General features: G+C 43.7%; 1 protein-coding gene across 1 annotated transcript in view; it reads left to right on the plus strand.

Moving 5' to 3' along the window:
- Nucleotides 1-19,484, plus strand: part of epha8 (eph receptor A8) — a 564,125-nt gene that overhangs the window by 468,261 nt on the left and 76,380 nt on the right. The window contains exon 13 of the mRNA XM_041206570.1: nucleotides 2,473-2,682. Coding sequence (XP_041062504.1) covers nucleotides 2,473-2,682 — 210 coding nt within the window. The remainder of the gene's footprint in view (nucleotides 1-2,472; nucleotides 2,683-19,484) is intronic.

Below are 19,484 nucleotides of genomic sequence, written 5' to 3' on the forward strand. Positions count from 1 at the left end.
AAGATCACCACTCATTCTTCTAAACTGTAATGAATAAAGGCCTAACCTGTTTAGCGGTTCTTGATAAGTCAACCCCTTCATTCCAGGAATCAGCTTCGTGAATCTCTTTTGAACTGCCTCTAATTGCCAGTATATCCTTTCTTAAATACTGGGACCAAAACTGTACACAGTATTCCAGGTGCCGCTTCACCAACACGCTGTACAGTTGTAACAAGAATTCCCTATTTTTAAACTCCAACCCCCTAGCAATACAAGTTCCATTTGCCTTCTTAATTACTTGCTGTACTTGCATGCTAACTTTTTTGTATTTCATGCACAGGAACACCCAGACCCCCTGTGCTGCACTTTTTTGGAACCTCTCTCCATTTAAATACTAGCCTGCCTTTTGATATTTCCTACCAAAGTGCATGACCTCACATTTTCCTACATTAAACTCCATCTGCCAAGTTTTTGACCACTCACTCAACCTGTCTATATCTATAATATTTATTATAAGGGAATGTTGAGCTTTTTTATTTTTCTTATTAGAATATTATTGTTCTAGTAAAGCTCTGGAAAGGGATGATTAAATCCCCAGAGTCCTGCTAGACCTGTGACATTTAAACAAATTCTGATGTGGGTTAAAAACAGTAAGGCTATACTGATGTTTTTAACAGGGTAAATTTATTGTAATGTGGTGTCGAATCACAGTATGTTTACAGCACAGAAAGAGGCCATTTGGCCCATTGTGCCTGCATGGCTCTTTGAAGGAGCAGTTTACTTAATGCTGCTCTCTCTTTTTCCCCATAGCCCTGCACATTTTTCCTTTTCACATAATGCCGAAAGTTTTGGTTGACCCTGTCTCCACCACACTCTCCAAACAGTGCATTCCAGATCCTAACCACTCGATTGACCCTGCCTCCACCACACTCTCAGGCAGTGCATTCCAGGTCTTAACCACTCAATTGACCCTGCCTCCACCACACTCTCAGGCAGCGCATTCCAGATCCTAACCACGCGCTGTGTGGAAAGGTTATCACTCGTTGTCACCATTGCTTCTTTTGCTAAATACCTTAAATTTGTGTGCTCTTGTTCTTGATCCTTCCATGATTGGGAATGCTTTCTCCCTATTTACTCTGTCCTTGTGATTTTGAATACCTTTATCAAATGTCCCTTCAAGCTCTCTTCTCCAAGGAGAACAGTGCCAACTTCTCTAATCTATTTGAATAACTGAAGTTCCTCATCCCTGGAACTATTCTTGTGAATCCTATCTGCACTCTCTTTAAAACCTTCACATCCTTCCTAAAGTGGGGTACCCAGGGCTGGATGCAACACACCAGTTGAGGTGGAACTAGTATTTCACACAGGTTTAACATAACTTTCTTAGGGTAGGTTGAACTTATTTTGACCCATGTTCTTTGTTGGCATTATTTTAATGAAGTGATTTCTGATTCCGTTTTTTTTTAAAGATTCAATCCCAGTGGAACAGTCATAGTCAGGAATGGGTTGTCATAACCCCAGCTCCATTCCAATTGATCAGGAAATCTGCAAGTGGGGTGCTAATTCCAAGGCTGAGTTAAAGGGCCACAGCAAAACCCATTCCGTGATCTTTCTGGTTCCTGACTTGTTGCTGACCTCCCTCGCATGCAAGGTGGTCCAGTGTTATAATTCCTGACACGCAGGGCTGAATTTTAACTCACACGTCAACCTATAATAACTATGATCAATGGCAGTGCCAAATGTTTTAATTGATGTCTGCATTCCATCTCTATCCAGAAGCTGGCAGCAACCTTGGCAGCCTAGAGAGTGTTATACATGCACAATTTCTATAGCACTGAAGAATGTAGAATTATCTATGCAAATAATCCAAAAATAAACTGAAATGAAAAAAAGCACCTAATAATATTAACAGATGAATTCCTGAAAGGAGGCACACTCACCACTCTAAATACTTGGTAGAATCATCTTGCCGAGTGCCTGACCTCAAGCCACCCTTTTCTCTCAGCAAGCGCATTCTGACCAAGATGGTATCACTGTGACGGGCTCCAGGAGTTTTCTGTGTAACTTCCCATCAAATTTGACCACATATTAAAACAAATGGTTTTGAGAGTGCACAGTGAGAGCAGGAATAATAAGTTTGGGGAATGTTCACCTTCTCCGCTTGGGCAGTAATTTGCAGATCGGATCACCCAACTGTTGTGTAGCCTAACCAATTTTTATCTCATTGAATTTGTCCAGGCAGTGATGGTGAAACTTCGTGCTGAGATTTCCTATTAGTGGTGCTGTGTGATAAGCTGAATTTCTGCACATTTTGCAACATAGGTTCCACTTGGCAGAGATTTTGTTTGTAATCAAACTTAAAGCCTTCTCCTTGGATTTATTTATTTTTTTTAAATTAAATCTCCTGTTTCTGAGAAGTCACTTTATAGCATCGACTGGTTAGGATCACTGAGGAGAGGGATTGATTCTTTCTTCTTTCTTCTGTTCCTGTAGAGACATGATGGGCAGTTTACCGTCATACAACTTGTTGGAATGCTCCGTGGGATAGCTGCTGGAATGAAGTACCTGTCGGACTTGGGATACATACACAGGGACCTCGCAGCTCGAAACATCCTGGTCAACAGCAACTTGGTGTGTAAGGTGTCAGACTTTGGTTTATCCCGAATTCTGGAAGATGATCCAGAAGCTGCTTACACCACCACGGTACGGTTCGGAATTTTAATTCTAGTTTCACTTTCTGATTGGTACTCGAGCATTGAGTGTTGTTCATGTAAGAAAGGTCTCATGTGATTATTGAAATGCAAACATGTTATCAAATCAGAATTCACATCTGCAGCCATGATATTCATTCAGATCAAAGTGTGGAATGACTGAATGACTGTAGAAGCACCTTCAATTCATCAACATCTTACATAAAGTCACCACATCCTTTTCACTCTGGCCTCCGAATGAAAGATGGGTATTGTGATTCTGTGGAAAATTATCAAGGACATACTAACTTTGAAACACTAAACAGAGGTTTGCCACTATTAAAATATTTACCTTAGTGGCAAGGCATTGTTTGTTTTGTTGATATTGTACCTCAGGTGCTATCCTGAATGTTAACCTGGCTGACTGGTAACACACTTAGTCCTAAAACTAAAAAGTCCTGAGAATGTCATGGAGGCAGATTCAAGTGAAGCATTCAAAAATTAATTATACTGTTATCTGAAAAGGAAGAATGTGCAAGGTTATGGGAAGAAAACAGGAGAATGGCACTAGGCAAATTGTGCCCATTTGGAGAGCCGGTGCAGACACAATGGGCTGAATGGCCTCCTTCTGCACTGTAACAATTCTGTGATTCTGTAAAACAGAAGGTAGTGAGTTCAAATACCGCTCCAAGACTTCAACATTTAAAGAAAGGCTTGCATTTATTTAGTGCCTTTGACTACCTCAGGACATCAAGCACTTGAAGGACTTTTGAAATGTCATCAATGTTGTAATGTAGGAAACACAGGCAGCCAGTTTTCACACAGCCAGGTCCCACAAAGAACAATGTGCTAATGACAGTAAAAGCTGTTTTTTAGTGATGTTGATTGAGGGATGAATATTAGCCAGGACACTAGGGATAACTCACCTGCGCTTCATCAAATAGTGCCATGGAATCTTGTACAGTCACTTGAGAGGGTAGATAGGGCCTTGATTTGTTGTCTCATCTGAAAGACAGCGCTATTGGCTGTGTAATACCCTCACAGTACTGCACTGGAGTGTCAGCCTAGATCATGTGCTCAAGTCTCTGGAGCTGGACTTGAACCCACGACCTTTTCTCACCAGCAAGAGTGTCACCTACAAAAGCCATGGCTGACACCTAATTATTGATGATAAGATCGGTTGATATTTCAAAATCAATTCAACGGTTTATTTACTTAAAAATCAACTTCCATCACTGCCAAGGGCCGAATTGGGTCAAGTTTTGTAAGCAAGGTTGCCAAGAAAAATCCGAAACACAAAAATGATCAGAAGCATCAGATTAGGTTCTTTACATCATCAAGGTTCAAAGTCCACCAGTCATTCCAGTTTGTTCATTGTGCAGATGAGCTATTATTGGAGAATTCTGAACTTTCAGTTCAGTACTGAGGGAATGCCGCATTGTCAGAGAGGCTGGGCTTGTGGATTTGATATTAAATTAAAACCCAGTGCCCTGGGTGAAAGCAATGATTACCCCATTCGCTGTTGTCTAATCTTTTGTAAAACACACATTGTGGAGCGTTTTAAGCTTTCCAGCTCATGGAGAATCTGATGGATTTATAACTTGGTCCATTTTATTCTCCACTGAAGTCATGGAAGTTCCTAAACATGAGGTCATCCAAAACCCTGCTGTTCATGTCCTGATTTGCACTAAGTCTATCTGAAAAGGAAGAATATGCAGGGTCACAAGGAAATAACATTGGGTAGGTTGGTCGTTTGGAGAGCCAGTACAGACACAATGGGCCAAATGGCCACCTCCTGTGATTCTGTGAAGTCCTGAACACAATCACTGTCTTAAAAAGAAAAAAACTGCGGATGCTGGCAATCCAAAACAAAAACAGAATTACCTGGAAAAACTCAGCAGGTCTGGCAGCATTGGCGGAGAAGAACAAAGTTGACGTTTCGAGTCCTCATGACCCTTCAACAGAACTAAGTAAAATTAGGAGAGGGGTGAAATATAAACTGGTTTAAGGTAGGGGGTGGGGGGAAAGAAGTGGGGGGGTGCTGGTTGTAGGGACAAGCAAGCATTGATAGGAGCAGATAATCAAAAGATGTCACAGACAAAAGAACAAAGAGGTGTTGAAGGTGGTGATATTATCTAAAAGACTGTGCTAATTAAGAATGGATGGCAGGACACGTAAGGTACAGCTCTAGTTGGGGTGGGGTGAAATAAGATAAAAGGGCATAAAAGGTATAGATTTAAAAATAATGGAAATAGGTGGGAAAAATCTATATAAATTATTGGAAAAAACAAAAGGAAGGGGGAAGAAACGGAAAGGGGGTGGGGATGGAGGAGGGAGTTCAAGATCTAAAGTTGTTGAATTCAATATTCAATCCGGAAGGCTGTAAGGTGCCTAGTCAGAAGATGAGGTGCTGTTCCTCCAGTTTGCGTTGAGCTTCACTGGATCAATGCAACAAGCCAAGGACAGACATGTGGGCAAGAGAGCAGGGTGGAGTGTTAAAATGGCAAGCGACAGGGAGGTCTGGGTCATTCTTGCGGACAGACCGAAGATGTTCTGCAAAGCGGTCGCCCAGTTTACGTTTGGTCTCTTCAATGTAGAGACCACATTGGGAGCAACAAATGCAGTAGACTAAATTGGGGGAAATGCAAGTGAAATGCTGCTTCACTTGAAAGGAGTGTTTGGGCCCTTGGACGGTGAGGAGAGAGGAAGTGAAGGGGCAGGTGTCGCATCTTTTGCGTATGCATGGGGAGGTGCTGTAGGTGGGTTTTGAGGAGTAGGGAGTGATGGAGGAGTGGACCAGGGTGTCCTGGAGGGAACGATCCCTACGGAATGCCACCGGGGTGGGGGGGGGTGGTGGGGGGGTGGTGGTGGTGGTGGTGAAGGGAAGATGTGTTTGGTGGTGGCATCATGCTGGAGTTGGCGGAAATGGCGGAGGATGATCCTTGAATGCGCAGGCTGGCGGGGTGATAAGTGAGGACAAGGGGAACCCTATCATGTTTCTGGGAGGAGGAGAAGGCGTGAGGGCGGATGCACGGCAGATGGGCCAGAAATGGTTGAGGGCCCTGTCAACCACCGTGGGCGGAAAACCTCGGTTAAGGAAGAAGGAGGACATGTCACAGGGACTGTTTTTGAAGGTAGCATCATCAGAATAGATGCAACGGAGGCAAAGGAACTGAGAGAATGGGATGGAGTCCTTACAGGAAGCGGGGAGTGAGGAGCTGTAGTCGAGGTAACTGTGGGAGTCAGTAGGCTTGTAATGGATATTGGTGGACAGTCTATCACCAGAAATTGAGACAGAGAGGTCAAGGAAGGGAAGGGAAGTGTCAGAGATGGACCATGTAAAAATGATGGAGGGGTAGAGATTGGAAACAAAATTAATAAATTGTTCCAAGTCCCGACGAGAGCATGAAGCAGCACCGAAGTAATCATCGATGTACCGGAGAAAGAGTTGTGGGAGGGGGCCGGAGTAGGACTGGAACAAGGAATGTTCCACATACCCCATAAAGAGACAGGCATAGCTGGGGCCCATGCGGGTACCCAGAGCCATACCTTTTATTTGGAGGAAGTGAGAGGAGTTAAAGGAGAAATTGTTCAGCGTGAGAACAAGTTCAGCCAGACGGAGGAGAGTAGTGGTGGATGGGATTGTTCGGGCCTCTGTTCGAGGAAGAAGCTAAGGGCCCTCAGACCATCCCGGTGGGGGATGAAGGTGTAGAGGGATTGGACGTCCATGGTGAAGAGGAAGCGGTTGGGGCCAGGGAACTGGAAATTGTTGATGTGACGTAAGGTGTCAGAGGAATCACGGATGTAGGTGGGAAGGGACTGGACAAGGGGAGAGAGAGAAGGGAGTCAAGATAACGAGAAATGAGTTCCGTGGGGCAGGAACAGGCTGACATGATCAGTCTGCCGGGACAGCCCTGTTTGTGGATTTTGGGTAGGAGATAGAAGCGGGCCGTCCGAGGTTGGGCGCCTATCAGGTTGGAAGCTGTGGGAGGAAGATCTCCAGAGGAGATGAGGTCAGTGACAGTCCTGGAAACAATGGCTTGATGTTCAGTGGTGGGGTCATGGTCCAGGGAGAGGTAGGAGGAAGTGTCTGCGAGTTGACGCTCAGCATCCGCGAGGTAGAGGTCAGTGCGCCAGACAACAACAGCACCACCCTTGTCAGCAGGTTTGATGACAATGTTAGGGTTGGACCTGAGAGAATGGAGTGCAGTAAGTTCAGAGAGAGACAGGTTAGAGTGGGTGAGAGGAGCAGAGAAATTGCAACGACTAATGTCACGCCGACAGTTCTCAATGAAAAGATCAAGAGAAGGTAAGAATCACTGTCTTGCTGGCTGACTTACATTGGCTCCAGGTTAACTAACACTTTGATTTTTAAAATACTCATCCTTGTTTTCAAATTCCTCCCTGGTCTTGCCCCTCCTTTTCTCTGTAACCACCTCTAGCCCCAGAACTTTCTGAGATAGCTACACTTCTCCGATTCTGGCCTCCTCATATCTTCAATTTAATCATTCCACCTTCAGCTGCTGATGCCTTAAGCTGTGGAATTCCTCCCTCAATTTCCCGGCCTCTATCTCTTGTTGTCCTGTTAAGATGCTCCTTAAATCCCACCTCTTTGAACAAGTTTTTGGTCACCTGCCCTAGTATCTCCTTAGTGGCTCAGTGTTTTATCTTGTTTGATACGGCTCCTGTGAAACACCTTGGGACATCTCACTATGTTAATGGTGCTACATAAATACAAATTGTTGATAGTGTTGCTGGTGTTAGAGAGCAATATTGAACAAGGTGCCCCACCAATTCCAGCAGTTTCCTGATTGGTAGATGATGTTAAAATTAACTTCACTAATTGAGTTAAGATATTTCAATAAACACACACACACTCTCTCTCTCTCTCTCTCACACACATTCTCTCTCTCTCACACACACACACACACACACACACACACTCTCTCTCTCACACGCACACACACACACACACACTCTCTCGCACGCACACACGCACAAACACACACACTCACACGCGCACATACACATACATTCTCTCACACTCTCTCCCACTTACACACACACACATATTCTCTCTCACACGCACAGACACATACACTTTCTCTCTCCCATGCACACACACTCCTTCACACACACACACACACTCTCTCACACGCACACACACACTCTCTCACACACACACACATACATTCTCTCTCACATGTATACACACACACACACACACTCTCTCACACGCACACACACTCTCTCACACATGCACACACACACACACTCTCTCTCAGATGCACACACACACACAGACACACACACTCACACGCACACATACACTCTCTCACATGCACACGCACACACACTCTCTCACACACACATGCATACATTCTCTCAAACACTCTCTCACACACACTCTCCCACGTACATACACACACACACACTCTCTCACACACACACACAAAACACACATACATTCTCTCACACACTCTCTCTCTCTCACCTGCACACACACACACACACTCACTCTCTCTCACATGCATACACACACATACACACACACACTCTCATTCACACACACGCACACACACTCTCTCTCACACTCACAAACACACTCTCTCTCACACGCACACACACACTCTCTCTCACATGCACAAACACCCACTCTCTCTCTCTCACGCACACACACACACACACTCCTGACTCACTATTTCTCACACATACACACGCCTCACTCTCTCGTACACACACGCACATTCCTCACTCTCAGACACACACATTCCTCACTCTCTCACACACACACACACACTCTCACACACACATACACACCTCACTCCCTCTCAGACACACACACATTCCTCACTCTCTCTCACACACACACACAGATACACGCACACTCATTCACTCCTCACTCTCACACCACACGCACGCACACACACACTCCTCACTCTCTTTCTCCCACACACACACGCGCACACTCACACACTCTGTCTCATGCGCGCACACTCTCTATCACACACACGTCACACACACACACACCACACGCACGTGCACCACACATGCACACACACACAAATACACACACACAGTTAAAACAAAGTCTCACACCATCTAATCCCCACTTTGATTTATTTTGATTTTATTCACACTCTTGTTACATTTTACGTGTCTTGGACCTTCACCTAGAGTTTTCTCGATAGATAAAGCAATCCTGTTGTCGCTCTCTCTCCCATACCTTGCTGCTGTTGATAACTGATCCCTCTACACTCACTGTACACCAACCCACTTGTGGTGATCCTCTCGATTGAGTTCTATTCTGTCACACATCCTCCCATATTGACCTTGAGGAGGTATAAAACTTTCTGCAGCTTGGGAGATAGCATGAGTCAGCACACAGCTCCGCACTTAATGTCGCCTGAATTTAAGGGTTATACAAAATTCCCCTCCTATCCACTCCACTCTTCTCCGTTCTGCATTCTCCACATATCCCAAAATCACTGCAGTGAGCACTTCAAATTAATGCCAAGATTTGACAATAGCAATCACATTTTTAACATAATTGAGAGTAAAGACACAAGTTATGATGCTAATAGTTTTTTCATATTACCATCACTCATCAATAGCCCTATTCACAGCACAATTAGATCGCAGACATCCTTGGGACCATTCAACAATTTCACCCTAGGACATTGATGAAGCGATGCTCACTTTGAACACCAGAAACTACTGCAAACCTAGTTTCAAAAACTTAATAAAAACAATTAAATTTTACTGAGCTGGTCCTGGTCATATATCACAGGATTTCATTGGAGTTGGAGTTTAAGAGACAGACTAATGCTTCATTCTGTGGTAACTGTTCAGAGATTTTGCAGTAGTGATCTAACTTTTCTCATTACCATCACTGACAGTGTTGGAACAAAGCAGGTGCTGAGAGGGTTGTCGAGATGTGGTGCGGGATAGACCACTTGTTATACACAACGTCCAATACTCAGTTCCATTGCAGTCAGCCCAATTATCAGGTACCGTGAACAGTAAACAGGAGGCGATATAATTCCAGGTCAGGGTGGTGAGTGGTTTGGAGGGGGAACTTCAACAATTCAACAACTTCATGATGTGCGGGTGCAGGTGTCACTGATTAGGCCAAAATTCATTTCCCATCCCTCATTGCCCTTGATCAGGGGACATTTTTTAAAGAGTCAACCACATTGCTGGAGTCACAGTTAAGGACAGCAGATTTCCTTCCCTAAAGGGCATTAGTGAACCAGATGGGTTTTTTTTACAACAATGGTGGTTGCATAATCATCAGACTTTTAATTCCAGGTTTTTATTGGATTCAAATTTCACCATCTGCCGTGGTGGGATTCAAACCCAGATCCCCAGTATATTACGCTGGGTCTCTGGATTACCAGTCCAGTGACAATACCACTATGCCACCCTCTCCCACTACTGGGTGAATAATTAAATCTCATACCAGTCTCCTTATGCACTTCTTCTGCCTTGTGGAAGATAGACTGATTCATACTTGAGTTAGATGAGGACAAATGCAAATCAATGAGCTGGATTATCATATAACCACTGCATGAACAAACAAACATTTGCAGTTAATGCCTGACTTCATTTGGTATCGTTCATCACAATGAGAAAACATTAAATACATCACTCTGCCCCTGGCAGTGAAGTAAAGGTTCAATGAAGAGTGCAGGAGGGCAGGCCAGGAGCAGCACCAGGCATACCTAAAAATGAGGTGTCAACTTGGTGAAGCTACAGCACAGGACTACTTCCAGGCCAAACAGCATAAGCAGCAAGTGATACATAGAGCTTGCGATTCCTCAACCAGTGGATCAGATCTAAGCTCTAGAGTCCTCCTGCCACATCCAGTTGTGAATGGTGGTGGACAATTAAACAACTCACTGGAGGAGGAGGCTCCACAAATATCCCCATCCTCGATGATGGAAGAGCCCAGCACAGCAGTGCAAAAGGTAAGGCTGAAGTGTTCGCAACAATCTTCAGCCAGAAGTGCCAAGTGGATGAACCATCTCGGTCTCCTCTGGAGGTCCCCAGCATCACAGATGCCAATCTTCAGCTAATTCACCATGACCGACTCCCTCTTCACCATGACAGACTCCCCCTTCACCGTGACTGACTCCCTCTTCACCGTGACCGACTCCCCCTTCACCGTGACCGACTCCCTCTTCACCGTGACCGACTCCTCCTTCACCGTGACCGACTCCTCCTTCACCGTGACCGACTCCTCCTTCACCGTGACTAACTCCCTCTTCACTGTGACTGATTCCCCCTTCACTGTGACCGACTCCCCCTTCACTGTGACCAACTCCACCTTCACCGTGACCGACTCCCTCTTTACTCTGACCTAATCCGCATTCACCATTGACCCAATCCCCATTCAATGTGATTCAACCCCCCACTTCACCATGACCGACTCTCCCTTCACCGTGAGCCTCTCCCCCATATTCTTCAACTTCAAATTCAGTCATGGATCTTTAGTTTGTATGTGCCGCTTGTTTGTATGTTCACTCAGAAACTAAGCTCCAGGTCATTGTTGACTCCTTCTCCAAAGCATATGAGAAAATGGGTCTTTCACTAAACACCTGGAAAATGAAGGTCCTCTTCCAACTAGATCCCACAGCGCAACACCTTCCCCCAATTGATTAAGATTAATGGCGAGTATAGTGCTTGATTGTTCAATTGTTCAGTGTTTGATTATATGTGTCTGTTAACTGTTCAGGTGTATGATTGGTTCAGCCTGTACGTTATTAAGAGAAACTAAACTGAAGCATGCTGCTGTAATCCTGTCAACAAAGGGAGATATAGGTGACAAAATACATCATCGCCTCCATTGTGCCAGCTCAGCCTTCAGCCAACTGAGGGAAAGAATGTTTACGACCAGGATCTCAAACCCAATATTCAAGTCAAGTCATGGTTCACCAGGAAGCAGTGACCTCCCACTCCTATATGCTTTGGAGCTTGGACAACCTACAGCAGGCAGCTCAAAGCACTGGAGAAGTTTAAAGAGCAGAGCTTTTGCAAGATCCTCCAAATCCAGTGGCAAGAAAAGCGGTCCAACAGCAGCATCCTCTCCAAGCCAACTGGCCCTGCATCAAGGCAATCACTCAAAACCAGCTCTCAGGACAGAACATTTGGTTTGTGTATCTGACACCGGAGACCAGAAGCAACTGCCATACTTGGAACTTGGTTGTAGCAGGAGATTCCCAGGAGGATTACAGAGATGCTTTAGAGATGACCTCAAAGCATCCCTGAAGACATCAAACATATTCACTGTTAAGCACAGGAGTGGGGCCTGTTCAAACAACACTAATTTTTCCTCTTACCACCCATCCATAAACAGAAAGAGGTTTCCATCAGTTTCCTTTTTAATAACGTTTCCCACCCCTTGTTTTTTGTGTGATCCAATCCCTACTAATAACCTCACAACAAACTCGATGTAGGATGAAATCAAAAGGTTAGTTTATTGCACACATCAAAAACCACAAAAAAGAGGGTCCACAACACCACCCCCCTCCTCACACATAAAGTAAAGAGAGGGATACAGAAAAGATGGTTTGACAATACAGAAGCCACAGAAAAAATGAATATTGGTTCACATGAGGTCCAGAGTCCAAAATCAAAGTCCCACAAGGAGCTTCTTCACGGAGGTCAGCAGGCTGAAAACCGATGGTGTAAGATTCGCTTTCCCTCAGTTGGCCGAAGGCTGAGCTGGCACAATGGAGGCGATGATGTATTTTGTCACCTATATCTCCCTTTGTTGACAGGGTTACAGCAGCATGCTTCAGTTTAGTTTCTCTTAATAACGTGTTGACTTCAGAAGATGGAATCGGCATGCAGAGATGAATCAATTTGTAGGCAGTGGTATAGAACTTTCAGCAGAAGCAGGGTAGATGGGGCCAGCTGCCCAGCCTGGCCAGAGCTTTCTGTGTGGCCTGCTAGCCAGATGTTAAAGCAGCAGCCTGGCTTGCAGCTCAGGAAGGCAATATTAATTTGTTCAACAAGCCAGAGACTTAGATCATATGACCCTACCTCTCCACTAGGTCTTCAACAAAATATGTTTATCCAGTGTCTGGAATTGGTCTTCAGGACTGTTAATGTCCCTGCCATTATGGGTTAAAAGGAATGTTTGAAAGACCAACGTCTTAGTAGACTCTCTGGCTCAGCTGGCAAGTCTGTCCTATCAAATGCAATGGTGTTTGTGTAGCTCCCTTTGAACTTAGGCTGTGTAGTCCCCAAGTGGTCTGTTAGTAACTTCTCAGAAATAATGAGGTGTAACATTTCTAACACTGCAAAATAGCTTCTTTTTTTCTGATGAATCACAGACAATAACTCACAGACATTGAGTCAGTCATTTTAATGGCCTTTGTCAGCTGAAAGATCTAGTTTAAAATGAATAAATATCCATGAGGGTATATTTTATTTAAAAAAGTGTTATGTTCCATCACATCACCAACTCATGAGAGCCCCTGGCTTGTAACTGACAAAAATGGAGAAAGTTCATTTGGGAAGGCACCAAACACATCGAGAGACTTCATCGAGAACACATAGAGATGAAGTTGAGACATCGAAGAGAATACACAAACCTACAAACAACCCATCTACCCAAATCTTCAAGCACCACCTGCCCCACATGTGGCAGAATCTGTAGATTGCATATTGGACTCATCAGCCATCTCAAAACCCATTGAACCAGAGTGAAAGCAGGTCATCGTCGATCCTGAGGGACCACCTAAGGAGAGAAGATTCTCAGGTGCCTCCGTGTCCACCTTGGTCTGTTTAGAATGATTCAGAGATCTAAATGAAGGAGATCTCTTCCAGTTCAGATCTGTTCCCTCCTGCCCACCACTGCAATATTTGAAATTTGAGGAATGCAGAGTGAGTACACCCTGTTTTGAGTATGAATATTCATTGTGCAGGTTAGTTGGTGCAGTATGAAACTAACAGTAAAGTGTGCCCTGTTGAAATATGGTCATGTATATGAAGAAGAAAGAATTACTTTCAGAGATCTTAGTATGTAGATTTCATCAATACGTAACAGGATTAGAGAAAACTGTTTATGCCCTGCATATATTAACCATCAAGTACACAAACATACAGACACAGGTGAATGGTACATATATACAATACAGGCTGATTCTGCCCTCTCTCTGGATCTTCTTAGCATCTTTTCTAAGTGTTCTAGTTGGGCACAAGGATAAAGAGTGGCATTGATGGACCTTTGTTAAGTAAGGACATCAAAGGATATGGGACAAAAGTAGATACCTGGAGTTGAAGCGCAGATCAGTCAAGATCTAACTGAACAGTGGAACAAATTCAAGAGGCTGAATGGCCTCCTACTGTTACTATGTAGCTTTTTGTGTAGATCTTATACTGCCTACTACGTTATATATACTTCATTTTGCTGAAATAGCCCAAGATGAAGTTGAGAATCAAGTCTACTACCTAACGCAGGCAGCAACAAGCAGAGCCAGTGATAATGCCCTACAGTAAAATATACAGAGGCCAGGATGACTAATCTGTTTCATATTCTGGTTAGACCATACCTTGAGAATTCCAGATAGTTCACATTGCAAAGCCACAATGGAGATAATTCAGGGCTGGAGGCAGTGCTGAGAAGAGCTACAAGGCTGACCCCCAGTGTTGGGGTGTCTGAGTTGTGAGGAAGGACTGGCAAAATGCTATTCCTCAGCCTGGAAAGGAGAAATCCAAGTTGTATGGTTGAATTTTACCAGGTGAGTCGGGACTCTGGTATTGGGTTGAAAAGTGGGTCCCAAGGCCACACTTGCTGGCAGCAGGATCTACACGGTGGTTTTACCACAGGCGGCCTCCTAATTGACTGCTTTGGTGGTGGGGGGGTGATCACCATCCAATTGAGGATGATGGGCGGGCTCTCCATGCTACTGGTCCAATTACAGGACAGTTATGAAGACTTAGCAGCACCACCAAGTGAGGTAATTATCCATGAAATAGCAAATAATATAAATGAATGAAACAATTTCTCCTCATTCCCCCCTCACTTTTTTGCCCATTATTTTCAATCAATGATCTCTGGTTAGTGACATATTTACCAGAGGAAACCATTTCTCCCTATTGCAACTTAGTTAAGGAAACTGCCTATCAGGGGTATTTATAGTATTGTGATTGGACAAATGGAGAGGGTGAACAGGAAGCTGCGTACTTGTAACTTGTGCACAGCTCAAAATGTGCATAAAGGTAAGGGCTGAGTGATCAGAAACAGTATAAAAGTTGGGAATTTGGTGAGAGATGGAATTAGTTAGAGTGGGCAAAAGAGTGCTGCTCTTTACCTCCAATACTTGTAGTGATTCATTTAAGGACTCAGGCAGTAAGCATTTAAAATTTTGGCTCAGGTATTAGTCTTTGAGGCTAGTTACTATGTAGAGTTATGGCATAGCCGATGGTAAATGCTGAGTTGTTCAAACCCCAGAGGAAAGCTTGAGACAACTGCCACAACTATTTTTGCAATTTGTATGTTTTGAGATATAAGCTTTGAATTCAGTAGTAATAAGACGACCAAGCCTTATAGGTTTTCACAAAACTAGATTACACATTTATTAATAAGAGAAATGATTTTGAGCACATGCATATGTCTACAAATTACTACTATAATAACTTCAAAATCCCCTAATTAATCTGACTCCCAGTTACACCTCCATTAAGGCAACAGTAATACACATAGATTTTAAAAGACTCAGGCAAAGAAACATGATACCCTGAACAGTCCAATTCAAAGTGAGTTTTCTTAACTTCAGTTTGTTATAGACAGCAGCTTGAGGCATAGATGCTAAAGGCTTTCCACACTTGTTAGATCTTAAAATTTCTGCCTTTACACACAGCCTTCTCTCCTTTATACATATTTTCCCCCTTTGAATGGCAAATTCCCACTGTTTCACTATGTCTTTGGGTTTTATATCCCTGATCATAAAAAATTTTCATGGTACCAATTTTACCAGCAATCTTTGAGAATAATAAACACACTGTTTATGAACTTCACCTGGCTAGGTGACACATTTCACCCATCCTTTGGGAACAATCTAGCCTGGTTTATTTAAAAATGTAAATGTTTTTTACATCTTATACTCTAAACTTCCCCAATGTTTACCTACTTAACACTTCAAACCCAGCTTATCTTCTAATGCATCAAAGCCCTCAGACAAGCTGCCTTTAATCCAATTAAGTCACACACACACACACACACACACACACACACACACGCATACACATACACCATTATTTTACAATAAATTCCAATAACACTGTTATATCTTCCTAACAGTAGAAAAATAACAATAAACTTTAGACTGGCTAAAAAGTATATAGGAATAGTCAAGAGTAGGATCTAGCAGAACAGGTTGTGTATCTGGATTGGAGCATGTGGGAGTTTGTCTTAAGGGAGCACATGTCTCTGTCTCAAATCCATCCTGGACAGAGCTGGAGTGGGAGGTGGGGACACTTGGACACATAGGCCAGAATATTTAGCTCACTGGGAGGGCGCGCGCCCAACCCAACTGAACGTAGAATGAGGCACGATGACATCAGATGAACGTCCCGATGTCATCGCGCAATATTTTAGTCAGCGGGTGCACGCTGGAGTTGGCAGCGCACCCACCGACAATTAAAAGGCCTATTAAGGCCATTAAAAAGGTAATTGAAAAAAATGTTTCACTGGCCGTCCAACCTTATGGTTGGCAGGCAGGAGAAAAGGCCAAGCGGCCTTTACATTCTTTAGAAAACCTCATCCATGGGCGGGATGAGGGTTTCCAAAGCAAATAAAAATAAAATAAAAATTTTAACATTCTATTTATAACACGCCCCTGCTTACATGGCAGAGTCACATGAGGGGACATGTTTTATAACATTTTTAAAATCTTCATTTTTAATGTTTAAAACTTTTCATCTCCCTGAGGCAGCTCTGTGCCGCGGGGAGCTTTGTCTGCGTGCACTCACACGCATGCGCGAAGTTCCCCGCTCGCTCTCCTCCACTGCCACACCTCCCCCCCACCCCCACACCACCACCACCACAACCACACACACAGGTAGCGCTGAGCACTGTAGCATGTGTTTGATGCTACACCGGCCTTAATTGGCCCGCCGGCATTAAATCGTGATCTAGCCACGATTGCGGACAGTAGTCAGCTTCCCGACCGCCCCTACCCACCCCGGCCGAGCCTGCCCGACGAGGGTAAAATTCTCCTCATAAAGGGGGAAGAACAATATCTCAATAAGTTGTTGCAGATCTGAGCTACATTTTGTAGAGTGGTGCAGCTTCAGACCAGGGTTGGCGTGACTGATTGCCTGGGTGCGATAGAGAACGGGGATTCAGAAAAACAGGTACAATGTAAGTGGTACCTGTGAGAATAAGGATAAAGACAGTTGGAGGGACAGTCAGAAAGTGGACCATGGCACCTTGGAGCAGGCAGCAGTCCAAAGCAGAGAGGAGGGGAAGTGCGATGTGGTAGTTGTTTGGGATTCAATAATTAGGGAGAATATCCTTTGTAGCAGGATTGAGAGACACACTTGCTTTGTTGCCTTTCTGGTGCCAGTATGAGGGACATCGTAAACCAGTTTAAAAGGATATTGGAGAGGGGTGGGGAGGCGGTTCCAGTCAATGTGACCCATGTTGGAATGAACAACATAGGAAAGAGCAGTCTTACTTGTAGAGTACCAGGAAGCAAGAGCTGAATTAAAGAACAGGGCCACACTGGTTACAGCCTGGATTGATGAATTATTACCTGAGCTATGTGCAATATGGTTTAGAAGGAAGCAGATTGCGAAGGTGCATATCTGACTGAAGGAGTGGTCTGGGACACCGGCACCAGTATTGAGATACAAAGGAACTGTACTGCTGGGGTGTACTGTACCCAAAAATGACCCTGACCAGAGACTTTGTGAAAAGGATAAACAGGACGATCATGAGGACTTTAAACTAGCAAATGAAGGAGAAGACCTGGTGGAAGAGGTGATAAAGAGAATAGAAAACAAACAAAAGTAACAGTCAGAAATTTTGGGGAGGTGATGGCGTAGTGGTATTGTTGCTGGACTAGTAATCCAGAGACCCAGGGTAAAGCTCTCGCCATGGAGGATGGTGAAATTTGAATTCAATAAAAATCTGGAATTAAAAGTCTAATGATGACCATAAAACCATTGTCGATTGTTGTAAAAACCCATCTGGTTCACTTGTCCCTAGGCAAGGAAATCTGCCGTCATTACCTGGTCTGGCCTACATGTGACTCCAGACCCACAGTGGTTAACCCTGTGAACTAGGGCAGCCGGGGATGGGTAATAAATGCTGACCTGGTCAGTGACACCCACATCCCATGAATTAATTTTTAAAAAATTGTGCTTCAGCCTGTCTCTGCTGCCCAAATTTGCCATTGGAGAGGGCATCAAATGACACCTGTTAATTCTGTTTCTATCTCCCTGCAGATGCTGCTAGACCAGCTGAGAATTTCCAGTATTTTCTGATTTTATTTTAGATTTCCAGCATTTGGTTTTGTTTTTGTCCAAACAACTTTCATCATTGATTGTGATATTGTGGCCTGATGCAACTTCACTTCAGTTGGGTACGGATAACACTGCCCAGGAACTAAAGGATGTTCATACCCAAAGTAATTTGGCTGCAGTTAACAATTCATGGTGTGATTTCTATTCTGTAATTTCAACCTAAAATGGCTCATGCCATAATCTCTCTCCACCCAGCAGTATTATGGTGTAAAAAAAACCCACGAGAATGTGTAAAAACGGGCTTGGGAAAATGTGATTGTCACCATTTTCAAATGATTATTCAAGGTTTGAGCTGAAATTGTCCACAATGATTTAAGCTGATTGCCTAATTGGTCCCTTGAAGGAACTGTGACATGAGTGATATACCATTATGACTAGCCAAGAGAGTTAAGTAGCTCAGTGGTTTATTGGTTTTGGCGTGCTTTGCAGTATCATTGACAAGTGGCTCTGCGTAGTCAAGACCACTGCTCTATGGTGACTGAATCAAGTTCTGTTTTTTATTTCATTGAATTGCAGGACTTTTAGCACTGCTGCAGGGTATGATAATCACAATCTAAGATTCTGTCTATTTTTCATGTAAATGAAAACCAGTGGTCATATATTGGGAGAACTGTTTGTGGTGATTGAATCAGTCAAATTCTGTTTTCATTTCTTAGGGATCACGTTTTGCAATCCTTTCCTTTTTCTGTGAGAAGCTGAACCCAACTGGAATTTCTCACGTTCTTAAAACAAACCAGCTATTTCCACTACTCAATTAGTGCATATTTGTTTGTTCTTTGACCATAGTTCCCCTCCTTTGTCCACCATGGTTTTAAATTGAGCTCTTACATTAATGTTTGACACAGCAGTGAAGCAACACAGTTCATGCTATGTGGCTTAACATTTGTTTCCTTATTCTGCCACTTTTTTGCCTCTTCCTACAAATCTGATTATTCCTTGTAGTGTTACATACAAACATACATATGAAAATATGAATTAGGAGCAGGAGTAGACCACTCGGCCCCTTGAGCCTGCTCTGCCAGTCAATAAGATCATGGCTGATTTGACTGTAACCTTAACTCCACATTCCCGCCTACCTCCATTAACCTTTCAGCCCCTTGCTTATCAAGAATCTATCTAGCACTACCTTAAAAATATTCAAAGATTCTGTTTCTACTGCCTTTTGAGGAAGAGAGTTCCAAAGACACAAGACCCCCAGAAAAATATTCTCCTCATCTCTTAAATGAGCAACCCCTTATTTTTAAACCATGAACCCCTAGTTATGAATTCTCCCAC

Source organism: Carcharodon carcharias, chromosome 15, assembly GCF_017639515.1.
Source record: "Carcharodon carcharias isolate sCarCar2 chromosome 15, sCarCar2.pri, whole genome shotgun sequence".
Lineage (NCBI taxonomy): Eukaryota > Metazoa > Chordata > Chondrichthyes > Lamniformes > Lamnidae > Carcharodon > Carcharodon carcharias.